The 16,938-nt window shown below is 40.1% G+C and overlaps 4 protein-coding genes across 7 annotated transcripts; 2 read left to right on the plus strand and 2 right to left on the minus strand.

Moving 5' to 3' along the window:
• Positions 1 to 470: 470 nt before the first annotated feature.
• Positions 471 to 3,745, plus strand: LOC18029846 (pachytene checkpoint protein 2 homolog). The gene is made up of 14 exons (XM_006413332.2): positions 471 to 729; positions 826 to 889; positions 967 to 1,073; positions 1,192 to 1,259; positions 1,353 to 1,456; positions 1,552 to 1,656; positions 1,865 to 1,954; positions 2,062 to 2,137; positions 2,551 to 2,620; positions 2,697 to 2,767; positions 2,865 to 2,955; positions 3,133 to 3,260; positions 3,356 to 3,475; positions 3,582 to 3,745. Exons 1-14 carry the CDS (start codon positions 522 to 524, stop codon positions 3,720 to 3,722), a joined length of 1,443 nt encoding a protein of 480 aa, XP_006413395.2. The 5' UTR covers positions 471 to 521; the 3' UTR covers positions 3,723 to 3,745.
• A 325-nt stretch (positions 3,746 to 4,070) lies between these two features.
• LOC18029847 lies at positions 4,071 to 4,694 on the plus strand. The gene has a single exon (XM_006413333.2). It carries the CDS (start codon positions 4,181 to 4,183, stop codon positions 4,643 to 4,645), a length of 465 nt encoding a protein of 154 aa, XP_006413396.1. The 5' UTR covers positions 4,071 to 4,180; the 3' UTR covers positions 4,646 to 4,694.
• A 174-nt stretch (positions 4,695 to 4,868) lies between these two features.
• LOC18030564 (protein NBR1 homolog) lies at positions 4,869 to 8,463 on the minus strand. Its single transcript, XM_006413335.2, has 7 exons — positions 8,180 to 8,463; positions 6,770 to 7,674; positions 6,557 to 6,680; positions 6,203 to 6,460; positions 5,874 to 6,023; positions 5,241 to 5,783; positions 4,869 to 5,160 (listed from the first exon to the last, which is right to left on the minus strand). Exons 1-7 carry the CDS (start codon positions 8,207 to 8,209, stop codon positions 5,059 to 5,061), a joined length of 2,112 nt encoding a protein of 703 aa, XP_006413398.1. The 5' UTR covers positions 8,210 to 8,463; the 3' UTR covers positions 4,869 to 5,058.
• Positions 8,464 to 8,821: 358 nt separating this feature from the next.
• On the minus strand, positions 8,822 to 16,378 carry LOC18030565 (protein MODIFIER OF SNC1 1). Of its 4 annotated transcripts, none has more exons than XM_024148708.1 (10): positions 16,139 to 16,378; positions 15,392 to 15,459; positions 14,954 to 15,037; positions 14,822 to 14,866; positions 14,380 to 14,728; positions 13,755 to 13,857; positions 13,286 to 13,360; positions 12,031 to 13,066; positions 11,721 to 11,949; positions 8,822 to 11,624 (listed from the first exon to the last, which is right to left on the minus strand). In XM_024148708.1, exons 2-10 carry the CDS (start codon positions 15,418 to 15,420, stop codon positions 9,180 to 9,182), a joined length of 4,395 nt encoding a protein of 1,464 aa, XP_024004476.1. In that variant the 5' UTR covers positions 15,421 to 15,459; positions 16,139 to 16,378; the 3' UTR covers positions 8,822 to 9,179. The 4 variants fall into 4 exon arrangements, with proteins under 4 accessions (XP_024004476.1, XP_024004475.1, XP_024004477.1 ...); XM_024148707.1 differs by having other exon boundaries at positions 13,253 to 13,360; XM_024148709.1 differs by having other exon boundaries at positions 14,954 to 15,034; positions 16,139 to 16,377.
• Positions 16,379 to 16,938: the final 560 nt, after the last annotated feature.

Genomic DNA, 16,938 nt, shown 5'->3' on the forward strand with positions numbered 1-16,938 from the left:
AGTCAGAGTTTTGCAAACTCTACTAGACCTTCATAAACTTATTAACTTTGCAGAATTTCGCAGATATAAAAAATAGAATACGCTGTTTTTCCAAAAAAAAAAAAAGAATACATATTACATAAGGACTTTCTTGAGATTATTTAAAAAAAAAAAACAAAGTAGACCATTCTGACAATTTTCTTTTATCTTATTCTTATCTAACCATTTGTGGACTATTCTACACCATTTCATCTATTTCTTTACATATTACATAAGGACTTACTTTTATCATTTTTTTGCCAATTCTTCCCATATATACTGTTTATTTCTTATTTATTCTGCTAATTTCTGTAAATTTAATATTTTATTGTTACTTTACTAAAATTTCCCCAAAAAATTATGCAAACAAAAACACAATGACCCAAAATAAAATAAAAAGAAAGTTGTAGTTGGAATCCCGCCTATTCCCGGAGAAAGGGAAAATCTGAAAATTGAAAACAACTTTTCTCGGCATTGGTGTGTTTCCCCAATCGAGAAACGCCATGAGCACTCCCATGGAGATTGCCGAGCAAAACCCTATGCTCGAGGATCCGATTCACCCTCTTAACAACGCTTCCATGGAGCTCTCTCACCAAAATTGCACTGATGCTACGATTATCCCCGAGCAAACTATCGTCGCAGAGCCACTCCCTGAAACCGACACTCCTCGTCCTCCTCCTTGCCTCCACGAGAGCAAATTTCTCGTATCTGGTACAAACATTTCTCTTTGGTTTACCTGCTGGATTTCGATTTTATGAATTTCATCTTCCCTTATCTGTGTTTGTTTGTGCTTCTTCTAATTTCCAGTGGAGGTCTGCTTAAAGCCCTCAAGCACGGCTCGGCTAGAGGACGTCCAGAGAGCTGTAGAACGGTTTGTTTGAATACATTTGCTCGTATGCCTCAACTCTCATTTCTCTTTGACAATGGGATACTCTTTGTTTGCTCTAGGATGCTGGAACAAAGGAGCATGAGCTATGTAGATGGGCTGGTTCTGATACCTGCAGACGACTTGTTTCTTGTTGAAAATGTGCAGAGTATATGCATTTGTGATACAGGTATTATTATTTTTTTTGTCTTTGTTAGATTTCAATCCGTTTTCTGGAAAACTTCTATAAGAGAAATGGAATAAAGAGGTTGTTCTGACAAGTGATGTTTTATTGCCTCTGTATCTAGAGGAGTGGGTGAGAAATAATGATGTTCTCTTGTTCTGGCAAGTGAAGCCAGTTGTCCATGCCTTTCAGGTAAATGCAAACCTGATATTAAGTTTAATAGGCAGTGAACTTAGTTTTCTCTAGGTGCCATCTCTACATGACTTTTTTATAATTTACATCCAGCTAACTGAGGAAGGACCGTGTGAGGAATTGGGCGCAGATGGACAGCCTGCTAGCTTTAACGAATGGATTCTGCCCGCAAAGGAGTTTGATGGCTTATGGGAAAGGTGTGTGTGGAAGTACTGTCTTGACCTGGTTATAAAGAAAGTGATGACTCTGAAACTGTTTATTCAGTGGTCTGGATCTTTTTGTTGTTGTGTAGCCTGATATATGAATCTGGACTTAAGCAACGGTTACTACGTTACGCTGCGAGTGCTTTGCTTTTCACGCAGAAGGGTGTAAATCCAAATCTCGTTTCATGGAACAGGTGAGGGATATTGGTACGGTTTTTCAGTACATACTATATCTGCATCTATTCTACACTACAGCATGAGATTGTTAGAAACACTTCAGATAATTGAGTTGCTTAGCAAGCTGAATATCTTTTATGCCGTTTTGTTTGATCTGATGCTTTTTCTTGTGCCCCATTTAAGACTGAAATATTAGACTTTATGATTCGTTAAATTTTTTTTCAGGATTATTCTTTTGCACGGACCACCAGGGACTGGCAAAACATCTCTTTGCAAAGCGTTGGCTCAAAAGCTTTCAATTCGGTGCAACTCCAGGTTCTCTTCTGGACAGAAACTGTTTATCTGTCAGAATATTCTATTTTGACTGTATTAGTAGCTGGTCCGTCTTTTTATTTTGATTTGATACATGTTTCCTTCATCAGATATCCACATTGCCAACTGATTGAAGTCAATGCTCACTCTCTATTTAGTAAATGGTTCTCTGAAAGTGGCAAGTTGGTATGATACAGAAATTTTCTTTCTTTAACATTTGAGTTTTCCCTTTAGCATGCATTTAAGACTGTTGGTCTGTTCAACAAGCTGGCTTTGTACTCATGGATTATTCAACCAGAGTTGTGGTTACCTTGTAGTTGGTTCAACTCAATTAAGTAACCACTTACAGTTACAACTGCCAGCTGCTCTCTCTACTCATTGATCACTGTATTAATTCAAAATAATCTACTTTCTTCACTGATCACAGCCAGTATATTTCTGTCATTTCATTGTACGCTGACTTGGGAATCTTATTTCATGTCTAATAGTGGTACCACAAACTTCACCAACAGTTGTAAAGTGATCAGGCATATCTTAGAAGTAAAGCTCTATTGGAATATCCTGTTATTCTAACTAAGTTTACTGATTCCACAATATAGGTTGCCAAGCTTTTCCAAAAAATCCAAGAGATGGTAGAGGAAGATAATAACCTAGTATTTGTTTTGATCGGTGGGTTATGATTTTGTCATAGCTTTTTACAGTAGGCTTGTTTCTCCTATTAGTCCTGAGATTGTACTTCCTGCAGATGAAGTTGAAAGTCTTGCTGCTGCACGAAAAGCTGCATTGTCTGGCTCAGAGCCTTCAGATTCTATTCGGGTAGTCCAACTAGCTTCTAAATACCATATAGACCTAGAAATTGCGAAGGAATCAATTATTAATCCTCAAAGACCAAATCTCCCTGTTTTTGTCACAGGTTGTGAATGCACTACTTACCCAAATGGACAAACTGAAATCAGCACCGAATGTGATAATCCTTACAACATCAAATATAACTACTGCTATTGGTAAGCTGGTGGTTTATTTTATATATTTGTTTTTCTGTATGATAACGAATTCACAATAGACATATGACTTCGTCTTGGTACTAGTCTTATTGCTTTAGATTCTCATTTCTCGGTCTTTGAAACTGTGTTCCACATTCAGGCTTCGTGAGATTTCATACAACAATATTCTTGCTGCAGATGTTGCTTTTGTGGATAGAGCTGACATAAAAGCTTATGTTGGCCCTCCAACTCTTCATGTTCGTTATGAAATATTAAGGTCATGTGTTGAGGAATTAATAAGTAAAGGGATCATATCAAATTTCGAGGTACTGCATAAAATCTCCCTATATAAGACTCTCATTCAATATTTACTGAAGGAGGAACAGTTAATTCTTACAAGCTCCATAATATCGTGGTATAGGGTTGTGAAGGACTCTCTATTCCAAGCTTTTCAAGTTTGAAAGAAAAGGCGAATGCAACTGATACAGATACAGTTCCCTGGTTCTGTAAACAATTGATAGAAGCTGCAAAATCGTGTGAGGTCAGACTTTAGTAGGAATACTTTTTTGCTGATTGTTGACAAGAAAACCGAGAATACTTTTGGTAAAAACTAGATTATGAAATTGGATCAACTTCTTGATATGTAGGGGTTAAGTGGGAGATCACTGAGGAAGCTTCCTTTTTTGGCGCACGCAGCACTTGCAGATCCACACAGTCATGATCCAAGTAGTTTCTTGTGTACAATGATAGAGACAGCTAAGAGAGAGAAGTCTGAACATCCTGAATGACCATTTTTGTGAGGTCATAAACACAGATTAACAATGGATACGATTATATTCAGAAAAGTGTTATGATAATAATTGATTCTGCTTCTTTTTTTTTTTCTTCCGGGTCTATGATAATTCTATGTTTCTACTATGAAATATAATCTTCCAGAGAAACAAAACAAAAAGTTGTCCCATACATAAAAGATAATGTAGTATAGCTAACAACGAATAAGTCAATACGATAAATTTTATTTTTGTTGTCAAGGCTCAAAAGTCATCTGAAAATCTAAAGGCTAGGAAAAAACAAGGCATTGAAAACAATAATAAAGAAAGGAAAAGAAAAAAAAAATAAAGGGAAGAGAGAGAGAGAGAGAGAGGTGAGTAGATTCGAACAAGAAACATAAGGCTGACAATAAACCTTATATAATAAAAGCTTGGAGCACCAAAAAGTCCCACACAAATGGAGAAGAAGAAAACAGATGAGGAAAAAACGAGAGGCTAAAGAAGAAAAGGATGAAGAAGAGAAGAAGAAGAGAGTAGAGTTGATGAAGGCAGCGGCACAGGCTTGGCTTAGCCACTCTCAAACCTCAAAAAGCACCGTTTTGGAGTTGGAGGCGCAACGAAGAAAGCATGCTTTTGTCAAAGGTAGAGCTTCACGTTTCAAAATGGAGGCCATGTCCACTACTTGTACAAGCCATCATCATCATCCGTCGTTTTTGGATTGGGAATTCGGACAGTCGTTGTGGGATCCGTACGAGATTCTTTCGGTCTCTAAGAAACTGGAACGGGAACTCACGTTAGAAGAACATACCTTGTCTTCGGAAAATGGCATCATCAAGAAGAAGAAAAAAGATAGCAGAAATAGCCTTAGGAGTTTGTTTACTCGTTCGTCTTCAAGGAGATTCAAACAAACTCATGATGCTATTACTCCTTCAAACTTGTAAAATTTTAGAAAGGAAAGTGAATTGTGAAATATGTGAGTGTCTTTCTTCAGTTGCTCCCTTATTCGTTCACTCTCCACACAAATTTTAGCATCTAGTGGAAACGGATACATAAACAACAAACAAAGTTTTTGTACATGATTTATATATCAGCAGCGAAATGGATCAGGCGATGAAATCAATAAAAGGTCTGGTTAAATCATTCCTTCAACTAAATGGAGCAAAATATGATCACATAATATAATTAATTTATTATTTAGGATAGTAATATCATCCATCCATCCAATCCAACACGAAGCAAAGGAGCACACACAGTAGTTTCGCATACATGGACAGGTTTTATTTATTTATAAAAACCTGATTTATATATCCTAAAGATAGACGAGAGAAGAGTTCCCAGAATCAAAAGCCACACATTAAGCCTCCTTCTCTCCAGTGAGGAGATCCATCACCACACCTTTAATGCTTCCATTGTTCTTCTTCAGCAGCCTCTTGTTAGTCACATCATCACAGAAGCCCTGCAAAATCACATTGTCAACATCCATCCCCTCAAAATCTGTTATCAGATCTTGAATTACAAATTAGCACACACACTTACCATTTCCTGAAGCTCCTCTAGGATAGGATCCCACTCGCTAACTCCACAGAGAGCATCAACAGACTGCTCCAAGTTGTACTCGTTGTTCCTCAAAATCTCCTTGTTCAAATCAATCTCCTTGAAACCCATTTCTTCGAGCTCCTTCAGCATGGTTACCTCAACGTCGTTCTTCTCTATATCCTCTTGAAGAGGAACTGGGGTATCCTTCGTAGTTGAAGAACTACCACACACGGTCTCAACGGTAGGCATAGGTGGGAACTCGATCATGTCATATGATGACGAAGATGAAGATGGAGTATGCGTATGACGAATAGAAGGACCAACCAGCAGGTCATCTTTTTCCGGGATTTTTGATTCACCAGCTTCTCGTTCTAGATCTGCAACGTTCACTGTACCAGGATTAACATTGGAGCTGCCAGCTTGAGCTGGCTCATGATTCACATTGATCCCTGTAAATTCTTTTGAAAAATTTTCCTCAGGGGAGGCATTCAAGTTCAGTCCATTGAACTCATTCACAACAGATTTCTTCAAGGATGCATCAACCTGACCACGCAACCAAAAAGGTTATCAAAGACATTTGATAGAGAGAAACAAAGATTCAAGGAAAAAAAATAGCAAAGATCTAGGAAGTACATGTATCAACACCCAAACACGTTGCCCAAACTTAGCACCATTAGAGGAAGCCATCCTCCAATAAGAAATGTATCGACCAGGCGCCCCTGGTGCAACAAAATCAACTTTGACGTCAAGCTCACTGTTGATAGGCACACCCTCCGCTGGAATCTGCCACGTTGATACCAATAAACAACTATAATTATATATATTATATTAACAACTACTGCAACTTAAAGACGAGACGAAGCTATCACTCAAGCCACTGAGTGTACTTTAAACAACATAATTGATCTGTAAGGAAATAAAACGAGCAAAAGAATGGCAAAACTAAGGAAATAGTTTCTAACCTGTAGATCAACTGACAGTGAGCTGCTGAATCTGTCCCCACCAATCCAGACTACCTGTGTACCATGCGGCCAGACCAACGAACCGTTGTTCCTCATTTTCCAAATCTTAGTGAATGGAGCAGATGGAGCAACAACTGTTCCATCAAGTACATTCACATCAAGGACAAAGCGACTGTCTAGTTTAGGCCGAGTACACCTGAAATGTACACCTCCAAGGGGTGGCCGTGGCGCAGGGTGGCTCAACCAAGGATTTGAAAACTGCATGAACAAAGCAAGGGTAAGGTAACCATATAGCTAAGAAAGAACCGCTTCGAAAGAAAAAAAAGCATCTTAAACATAGCAGAAGAGCAATACTGGAGTGAGTTGTCCTCTAAAGGGATGTATATGATGAACTGATACAGGCTTATCCATTCTTGTATAATCCCCCTCGTTACCCATCACCGAAAAGCAGATGGTGCAAAGATCATAGTCTTCTTTCCTGCAAAATTGCCACCACATAAACAAATAAGCAAAATAAGTTCCAAGATGGCTATAGTTTCTACACTTTCAAGTAAAACGCCTCCTTACACTTTCGACTTAAACCTAGGCCCAGTTATTGGAACAACTCCACATCCATCACAACGGATGCCCTTATGGAAGACACCCAGCGAGCCCCAGTAATCACCATTGCTGCTCTTTTTGGAACAACGACGAGCATGCTTGTTGAGGTTACTTGGATTTGGACTGGAGTCGTTGACGGTACAACCACTGAAGGGACACTCGTTGAAACTAGCACCCAGTCCACATGAGGTTGGTACATGACCAGAAGTCTTTGGATCAGCAAAGCCAGCGGGTTCATTCAGATTGATAGGTTTTTTTCCGGTCTGGGTCCTCTCAGAGTAATCCTTCTGTTCACCAGCGAAAGGAACCTCCCTGCTCAGGGAAGGGCCTGATGTACCAGGCTTAGTAACAGGTGAGCAAGGACTACTTCCCTGAGGACTTGAGAGCTGCCCTAGCTTGGAGATGCAATCAAGCATCTCACCAACTACAGGGCTAGAACTTGCGGCTTTAGATGCAAGGTCCATATACACCTTCGATAGGGTGTCACGCATTGGGTTAGGTACAGCCATCAGAACATCATTTATACCCTTTTGGATTTTGGAAACTGGGGTTTGGCTATCAGGAATACCCGCAGCTGTTGTTGAACTCGCACTAGTCTCTGGAGCAATGGAGTTGGTGGGCATACCACTGGTCGACTGCACATTAATTTTTAAGAACTTAAGGCGCTGATTCGTGACATCAAACAAGTCATTGTCATCAACCAGGGCCACCACATCCCCATCTTCATCAGAGTAAGTCAGAGAAAATTCAGCATCGACAGGGAGGTTAAACAGAGCAGCGATCTTCCCCCTAAGACCAGCCATGTCAAGGTCAAGCTGTCCATTAGCTTTAACAGGGACCCTGAAGCGCCTAAGCACACCTCCATAGTTCACCTGCATGATCACAGACACAAAAAAAGATCATTTGAATGAAACAAGCAAACTATAAAACACTGAATTGTTTTGGAAAAACAAATTTTGCCGAAGTAAGTTTGCCCCAAAGATAAGATGTGGCATATTGATCAAGTAGTTAGAAAAAACTTGGTCAACGAAACAAACTGGAAGAACAAAACAAGTTCGAACAAGCATAGCGATCCTGATCAAGCACCTTAATACTAATTTGAAAACCAACCGATGGTTCTGGATACGATAACTTGTTTTTCCTAATTTTTATATGTCAGAAAAAAAAATCCGATTTACGCTTCAATTCCCAGCAGAAATACAGTCGATCGATAGTGAAATTGAAAAAGGAAGGACCCGTTATAAGCAACAATAAATTTCATAAACCTAAAACAAAAACAGCAACGACACGATCGCCTCCAAAACCCAGAACCACCGACAATTACCTAACAAAACTGAGGAGAAAAACAGTTTACCCAAATCAAGAAAGAACTCTAACCTTGACGACGAGTGCAGTAGTGGAATCCATCGCTCAAGAGCTCAGATCAAGCTACACGGAATCAGAAGAAGAGAGAAAGGGAAGCGAAGAAACCCGAAATACCAAGAGTCACGATGAGTATCGAGAGGGAGGTATTCAAAAGAGAGAATCGGGAATCGGAAATTATCCTTTGGAGAAGCGTACCCGTAATCCGCTTATTTCGTGAACAACCCAAAACTATAGACGGTCGCGTTTATATATCGCACGACGATTATCAATAAGCTGGTTATTTTAATTACACATTTGATTAAGATTTTTGACTTACTCAGCAAGATATTGACTTTTCTGGTTATCGGCTTATCCAGAAAGACAACCAAACCAACAACGCTAAGTAAGCCCAACCAAAACAAATCATCTATCAGAAACAGTTAATGAGTTTTTTTGGTTAGTCGGCCAATTAAATGTTTGTCTGTTATTTCATAGACTTGCCCAACTAGATATTGTGATGTTTGATCAACTAGGTGTTGTCATATTTAATAATTTTTCATCATTCAAAAAGAGATAGTGTACTCTTGAATGATCAACTAGGTATGAAAAATCTCTATTTTAAACTTCAACAATATAAATGAGAGCTTCAAATTATAATATAATATTTTATGTAAAAAATAATTTTTTAAGAGTATCTTATTAAAATTAGGCTCCTAGACCAATGTTTCTCAATCCATAACATAGACATGCCCTCACAAAAAGCTAAAATTGAGATGCATATTCAAATAAGGTACTGACATACATAAAACCCTCAAGCAAAGCGAAGACTTTGTTATCTACTCATTTGCAAACATCACCCAAGCTATATGCCTACGAAATAGTCGCCTCAAATGGCCATATCAGCAAATGCAATAAGCTTCAGCGTCGCAGCTTCCATCGCCCCCCTCTCTCTAGCCAAAACATAATAGTTGGACCCTCCCGCCATGAGTTAGAGCTAGGACTGAACAACAGAACAAAGAGGCCAACCTTAGTTTCAATCATCGGTTAATCCAGGACCCGTGTTTCTCCCAGCAGTACCCCTTTGCTGTTGATACAACTTTTGTCCACCATGCCTTTGGTGGCCCTGTCCCTTCTCCCTGTATCTTAAACCTTCAGTCTGAGAACAGTCTTTCATTTGTTCTCGATTGTGTTCTTTGTCATGAGTATGTGACCCAACAGGCTTGTATTCGTAATGCATATTTTGCTTCTGTCTATCTCTGTTGGAATGTGGCCTCTGATGGTGGTGATGGTGCATATTCTCTTGCACCGATGAACCCCAACCTCCTTGTGACTCCTGTCCTCTTCCAAACCGTCGACTTTGGCCTGTGTTCTTTTGGAACATACTACTCGGATTTTGCTCCACCTGGACCTCCTTAGTGGTCGATCGGTTTTGAGACTGGGCAGGTATATCAGCTGATGTCGTTTTCTGTTCTGAAGTAAACCCTTGAGTTTCGTATCCAACAAAATCCCTTTTCTGAGATACATAAGTTTTGTCCCTCGTCTTTTCACGACCACCATACTTGCCTGTCTTATTAATATTAGGGGGACCTGCTGAGTGCGACACATGGTCCCCAGAGCCACGGCTTTCTTTTGAAGCAACAGGCAGATCTGGTTGACCTAACCCATGGCCACTGGGCTGCATATGAGCTTTACTGAAATCCCTCTTATTCGCTTTTTTAGGATCACCATAGTTACTTCCTCCACCCTTATTGTTTTTAAAAGCATGCTGCTTACCGTGGATGCTCATTCCCTGTTCTTTTCCAACAACAACAGCTTGAGGAACACTTGCTTCCATTTCTTCAGCAGCAGAGTAATGCGTTTCAGGAGTCATATGCCAGCCATCGTTCCACCCATCATCATTACTTGTGGTTTGATCCTTGGCAGAGCCTACAGCAATTTGTTCGGTTTGATTACTTGTGTGATAGTTCACTGTTCGTCGAGTACGCTGATTTGAGGTTGGAAATTGTCCTTCCTCCAAAGCTTTGGTAGATGCTGCAGAACCTCGCTGATGCCATGAGCCATGTTCTCTACCATGCTTGCCCTGCCTACCATTCCCATGTCTTGACTTTGAAGGAGACCCAGATTTCCCCGCAGTTGAACCAGAAGGTTGAAGAGTTCCTGTACCTTCACCTCCACAATTTTCTTTCTTCAAAACATTCTCTGTCATTTCTCGAGCACCGGGTATTAGCTTTTTACTGACGGTTTGCTCAGCCATTTCCTTTACTATGGGCTTTGCTACATATCTTTCAATCTCCACTCTTTTGCTTTTAGAGCTTGTCTGCCCTTGATGCAGACTCTTCGAAGAGGTGCCAAACTCAGGATCAGTATTCTGACTCCCTACACCTGTGGAGATATCAACTTTCTGCTGTGGATGTATCGGAGCCCAAATAACAGCATTGCTGCCAGGAATTTTCTCTGCAGGCTTATTTACCAGTGAGTTTCTTTGAGTTCTACGCAAATGCTGAGATTTCCAGTTGCTTTTCGCTCTGCTTTGGGACTCTTCATTAGTGAAGGAACTGATTTGTTCAGACGAATTACCAGACACTTTGATATCCAACCTTGGAACTGAAACAGACCCCAGCTCCGTTTCTGCTGCCCTTGCGCTACCAGTCTCAACTGGCTCATCTCCCGATTTTGTTTCTTTTCCAACGGCAACTCTGGTCGGGTTTACTGTTGTTGTCTCCTCAATCTTGTGCTTTTTCTTACCATTCCTGTTATTTTTTCTTTTCGTGAAAGTTGTATCAGTTGAAACGCTTGACATTGCTGGCATGTCTGAGTCATAACTTAGAACACCTTCCCTGGATACCTCAGGAGATGGAACAACATCGCACACCTCTGTAGCAGCAGCAGAGAAAGAGTTCCCAGCCATTTTTTTCTCAAATACGATATTTTGCTTCTGCTTATAACCCAAGCGCTTCGGTTTTGCGGCAGCACCATCACGATCACGTGGAAGATTATCCTGTTGAGTAGGGTCCACATTATTTGCAAATTCTGTTGAAGTTGTCAGGTCTTGCATTGAGGTTTTTCTTGATTCTCCAGTACATTCTAAGGACTTTGCAGCTGCAACGGTGGTCTTCTTCTCAAGAGATGAACGGACAAGTACATCATTAGGTTTTGATGCCGGAAGTGCAGGTGAACGAGACCGAGGATCTTCTGGCATCGGAGGGACAGACGCATTAGATGAAGGGACATGTACATCATCAGGTTTTGATGCCTGAAGTGCAGGCGAAAGAGACCGAGGATCTTCTGACATCTCAGAGACAGAAGCATTGGATGCAGCTTCCAAGTTCTTGACTAAACCCTCCCCAGCTACTTGGGAACGTCTATTCAACTCTTCTAGTTTTGCAAGAGCCTTAGCCCGCTGATCTCTTGCTCTTTCTTCCTCCTCTTTCTGCCTCTGTTGAGCACGCTGCCTGGCTAATTCTCTCATCATAGCACGCTTTAAAAGAACATGTCAAACACTCAGTCAAACGAAAAAAGAATGACAGCAATAAAAGTAAAAATAACATTGAGAATCACATGAACTAATATATACCTCGTTGTCGTTTGGGTCGACAGATATTCCAGACCCAGGCTTTCTGATGTAATCGGTCTCCAAAGAGTCCCCTACATTTACCTCAGCAAAGCGTTCTGAGTTTGCAGCTGAAGTTGCAGGGGAGGAGCCTGACATAACCACTGTCTTCTGCCAACCATCATTGCCTTCACTGTTCACTCTTTGTTTGGTCTGATCATCTGCTCTGCCTTGAGCCTGTTGAGTAGATCTCCTGTGGATACTAACATCAAAATTTTCCTAACATAAAGCATATCATAACTGGTCGAAACGCTACTGACAAACGATAACTTACCTGGATGACAAGGCAGTTCCACTAATAGCTGCCAGCTCAGCGTTACCATCACTTGCATGGCCAGTTCGAGGAAATCTGGTTGAAACTTTACTTACAGAGTTTCCAGAATTGACCGCACGTGTATTGCTTTCCTGCTGATCTCTATTGATGACAGATGACGCATTTTGCCAACCAACAATAGTTCTAGTTTTTGCATTTAAGCCCTCTATCTTCTGAATCAAACTAGGATCTTCAGGGGTAGCATTTTCTGCCTTAATAGGTTGTACCTCACCACTTGCCTCATTGCTGTTTTCTCTCCTGTTGTTTTTGGAAGTTTGCATCTGTTGAGCTACCTCCTCTGGATTCGGGAGCCTGTTCCCTAGAAATTCTTTCCGGGTTGCTTCATCTTCCCCGAACCTTCCACTTTGGGGATTTAAGAGAACCTTGTATGGCCTTTGCGTTTCCTGATAATGTGAGGGCTTATTATGTTCCAAAGCCACTGAGTTTCCAGAAGTATCATATCCACCTTGACCAGAGTGCTTGTTATAAGCATGAGGAGCAACAGGCCTACCTGCAAAAGGCAGGTCTCTGTTACTGGGAGTGCCGTAACCCATGGGAGGACCATAATAGCCTTCATGTGGCACTGGACCAAGATAAAACTCAGGCCTAGTCTGCATCCTTGGGTGGACATAGGAGTCCAGCATTGGAGGTCTGAACAACTTTCCATTAGTATGGTGATTACCCCTAGGACCAGCCAAATGTCCGGGACCAGGTGGAACTTGAGTAGGATAATTTGGATAAGGCTCCACGTGAAACCCCCCAGGAACCATTGGGGCACCATATGGGTGGTTCTCTCTGTACCAGCCACCACCTTGATGATTATTTACTGGAGGACCACGCCAAGCATCATATTGATGAGGAAAATTAGCAGTGGGATGGGATTGTGAACCGCGGGAGTCCAATTGCCCGTCTTCTCTATAATGTCTAGGTGCATCTTCACTGTATCGTTGATTATCTCTTCTCCAGGTATTGGCATCTCCAATCCTTACATTAGGTTCTGCAGATAAAAGACAAGATATGGTCAGCTATACTTCCCCAGAGAACATCCGCTAAAAAGATGTACGGGAATAAATCAGTAAGAAGAATTTTCATGAAAGCCTGGGAGGGTAACATGGCCCTCTCATAAGAGCCAATTATAAACATAAGTAACTATTGAAACGAGATGGAAACATCAGTTGTTTACCCACACAAGAAAAAGAGGTTTGAAAATTAGAACCTTCTGGGCAATCTACACCTTGCACTTCCACAGGTCTTCCAGACGAAGATGCAGGACGAGCGTGAGGTCCAGCATCTGCAAATTCGTAGTTACTAAGAGTCATGTCTAACGTATCCACTTCATAAAATCATATCATATTATATTGAGGTAATCCTATACCCCTCAAGGGGCACATATTAGGGGGCCATCTAAGATCGTAAAAGTGTTCAAGCAATACCAAGCCATAAAAACCAGTCCGCGAAAGTTTAAAGTTCTAACTTTGTCGCATGCCTGTTTAGAAAAACAAAGTACCAATATGCAAAATGAAAGTCTGTGCTAACGTTACACACTAGAAAGCAAGGACGACGAAGTATAAGACTGAATTATCTTCAAACTGAAACATTTTAATTTTCCTCCTTTACATAGAAAATGCTGTGTATTTTTTTTTTTTCTTAATGACACAATAATATTTACTGTTAATAGATGATACCTTGCGGCCTTGTGCTCTTTTCAGAACTTTCTTTTTCAGCACCAAGGGAAGGAAAATCTCCAGAAGTCAAAGAAAACCCATCATTTTTTGTCGGAGCAACACCCTGTGGAAAACGGTGAGAATTTTTGAAGAGGAATATAAATTTCATCGTTGATAATGCAAATTTGGGTAAATTGTACACAGCTATCCTATAAAAAGGCGTATATACATGGAGTTTTATCAAATAATCATGAAACCCTTTCCATCATATTCCATTTGCCCAACCATGGTTCCAGACATGCTTATGGAGGACATGCGCCACTAAGTTGCCAGATCATCTTTCGCACCACAAACCATTTCTATAAGAGAAACAATGAGTGCACTAAATTTGACAAATTCAGCATCATAATCGTGTTCCCACGGCAATGAGCAAACACGAATGCTATATCCAGCAATAAATATTCTATTCAGAATGGATGCCACAAACAAAAGAACTTGATGTGCGTTTATTGCAACAGATAACAAGTGAAGTGAGAGGAGAGTAACAGGGAGCTCAACAGATGTAAGGATACACAAAAAAGTATAATGCTGATACTTGGCAGAGTCAGATAAATAATAGAAACTAAATTTAAGGGAAGAAACTTACATGTTGACTCCATGTTGCAGAAGTATCTGAGACGGCTTCAGCAAATCGGGATAACTGGGAACTTCCAGGTCTTGTGTCTGCACTATGTGGGCGCTGTAGTGCAACTGATGCCTGGTTAGATGGAAACACCCCGGATGCTGATGAAGGCCGGGAGTTCGATTCCCATGCAATAGAAGAAGAATCATGCGCTTTGTCACTATCAGCAGTTGAAGGTCGAGTGACGCTTCCACCAGAAGAAGGGCGATTACTAAGGTGGCTTGGTGAACCAGGGCCACTTTCAGTTCGTGGTGACAACGATGATGTCCCCCACGCATTCAGGGATGATTTACTACCCCAACTAAGGGTTCCCCTACAATAGATGTCCAGAAGAAAAAAAATGAAATATCTAAAATTTGACGACGAAAAAGAATGAGAAATGGCAATGAAACAGGTAAAAACTTACTTTGGAACAATTTCCACATTTGGGTCAAGGCCTTGCTTCTCTAACCTTGAATACGGAAGGCAAGTGATCAGGGAGCGAGATTAAATATATTTATTTAGTACGACTAAGTATGATCATGCACTCATCAAATACCTTTGGCTTGGCAAGTTAATCGGTTTTGGAACAGCAACCTTTCCCAATATAGTCATGCCACTTCTTCTTGTAGTACCCCATCTGCTAATATAACCAGCAAATTTAATTTGTTACAGAGCAATGATGCGAGGCGAGACGTGCAAGCAATCTCGTTCAAAGAATGGAAAGCCAAACAAAGAGTTTCGTTCTATACCCCAGGCACATAAAGTGATTCTATTTTGACAGTACTTGAAATATACAGAAGACTGAAAACAAATGACTCATACAGTATTAAGCAGAAGGCCACATCAATGTGAAATCATACAAGCATCACTAAAAAGGCCAAACGATTAAAAAGAACAAAAAAAAAGGCCATTCAGTTTACGGGGTAAAAAACAACCCAGTATCAAAACATAGAAAAGTTCTTGACAAAGAGAAATTATAAAGGAACATAGAAACCTTCGATCTCCTGTCGTGCTAGAGGTCATTACTAAGCAGCTAAAGGATCCAGCTACCCCTTTTGAAACCTGTAAGGAACGTGCAAGATTAGGTTCACAAACGAAATTTCAAGCTCAAATCCCAAGAATCAAACAAGACTGACTATGAAGAAGTATTGATATGATACAGGAATTGATTTGACTCGTTAGCATCTCTCTTTAGTATACTTAATACAAGAAAGCAAACAAATTCGATGTAGACTGAAGATATCAAACTAAGCTAAATGCAGAGACAGAAGAACTCGGACTCTGAACTGCTGAGAAAAAATATATCGTAGCAGAATAAGACTGCCTAAACAAGCTCCCCAACACGAGCTTGTAGTCTATTACCATCTGCCTAAACTTTCTATAAATTACCATCATAAAAAGCTTTCAAACAAAGTAAATTATTGCCATGTTCGACAGTCAAATTGCTACAGAAACTTAAAATATATCAAAAGAACGCCTAACTTCGTCAGGCAAAACTCGACCACATTCCTAGAAACCAAGTTAGGCGTTCTCAAAATTTCAGAAATTTCGGCAGTATTCAATCAAACAGCGACCTTCTAACATACAAATGTATCGACCAATGTAATTACTTCACGAAGGGTCACAGACTTATTAGTCGACGATTATATAAACTCGTCAGACGTCGCAATCAAAATGCAACGAGATTGCTCTGGAAGATAAACGCGAAGAAAAAAGGGAGCCATGTAGAGAAATAACTGACCAAAGGAAAAATTAGGAAATCTCCTTTGAGGGGCTCCTCGCAAACCCTAGAAATTGTGAGAATCCAACAGGAAGGGGAAGATCGGATGTTCTCCTGGGTGATTGATGAAGAAGAAGAAGGAAGAGGAAGGAGAAAACGAAGGATCTGTGGAGAAAAAACGAATACAAGTGAAGCTTTACGTTCAACGGATTGGTTCAAAGACGACGACACAGCGTCGAAGTTCAGGGCTGCACGGTTTACTCAGCTCTTATTTTTATTTTTCGTTTTTTTTTTTATTTTTGGCTCTAATATGTAAATGAATGTCACCATTGATTCGCGAAAGGAAAAAAAAAGCAAAAAAAAAGCGCGAATTAGCTCTGCTGACAAAAAGGAAGGATTAAAGTAATACAACAAAAAGGCTATAATTTTATTATAGGTGAGTATATATGCTATGCATCATTAATATGCTTCAGAATACAATACAAACGTTAAAAACAAATATGAAATCATTTTTTTCTTCATATATCTTCTTCATTTCACATATACGGATATACCAACAAATTGAGAACAACGTTTTGAGTTTCGTCATTTTAACATAGTTTTTCGATTTACAATTGTTCACATATATGATATATGTATCTGTTTATTATAAATAGTCAAATAGATTACGGTCGTTTTGGTCGGAAAATAGTTTACGTTTATGACTTACTTTTTTTTGTCATATTTTCATGTCGCAAATTTGACCTTTTTACTACAAAAAGTGAGTTAATAGAGAAGAAGAAGAAGTGATACGAAGGAGAAAAGAGACGAGAGAAGAAATG

The sequence above is a fragment of the Eutrema salsugineum genome, unplaced genomic scaffold, assembly GCF_000478725.1.
Source record: "Eutrema salsugineum unplaced genomic scaffold, Eutsalg1_0 scaffold_1, whole genome shotgun sequence".
In the NCBI taxonomy this organism is placed as follows: domain Eukaryota; kingdom Viridiplantae; phylum Streptophyta; class Magnoliopsida; order Brassicales; family Brassicaceae; genus Eutrema; species Eutrema salsugineum.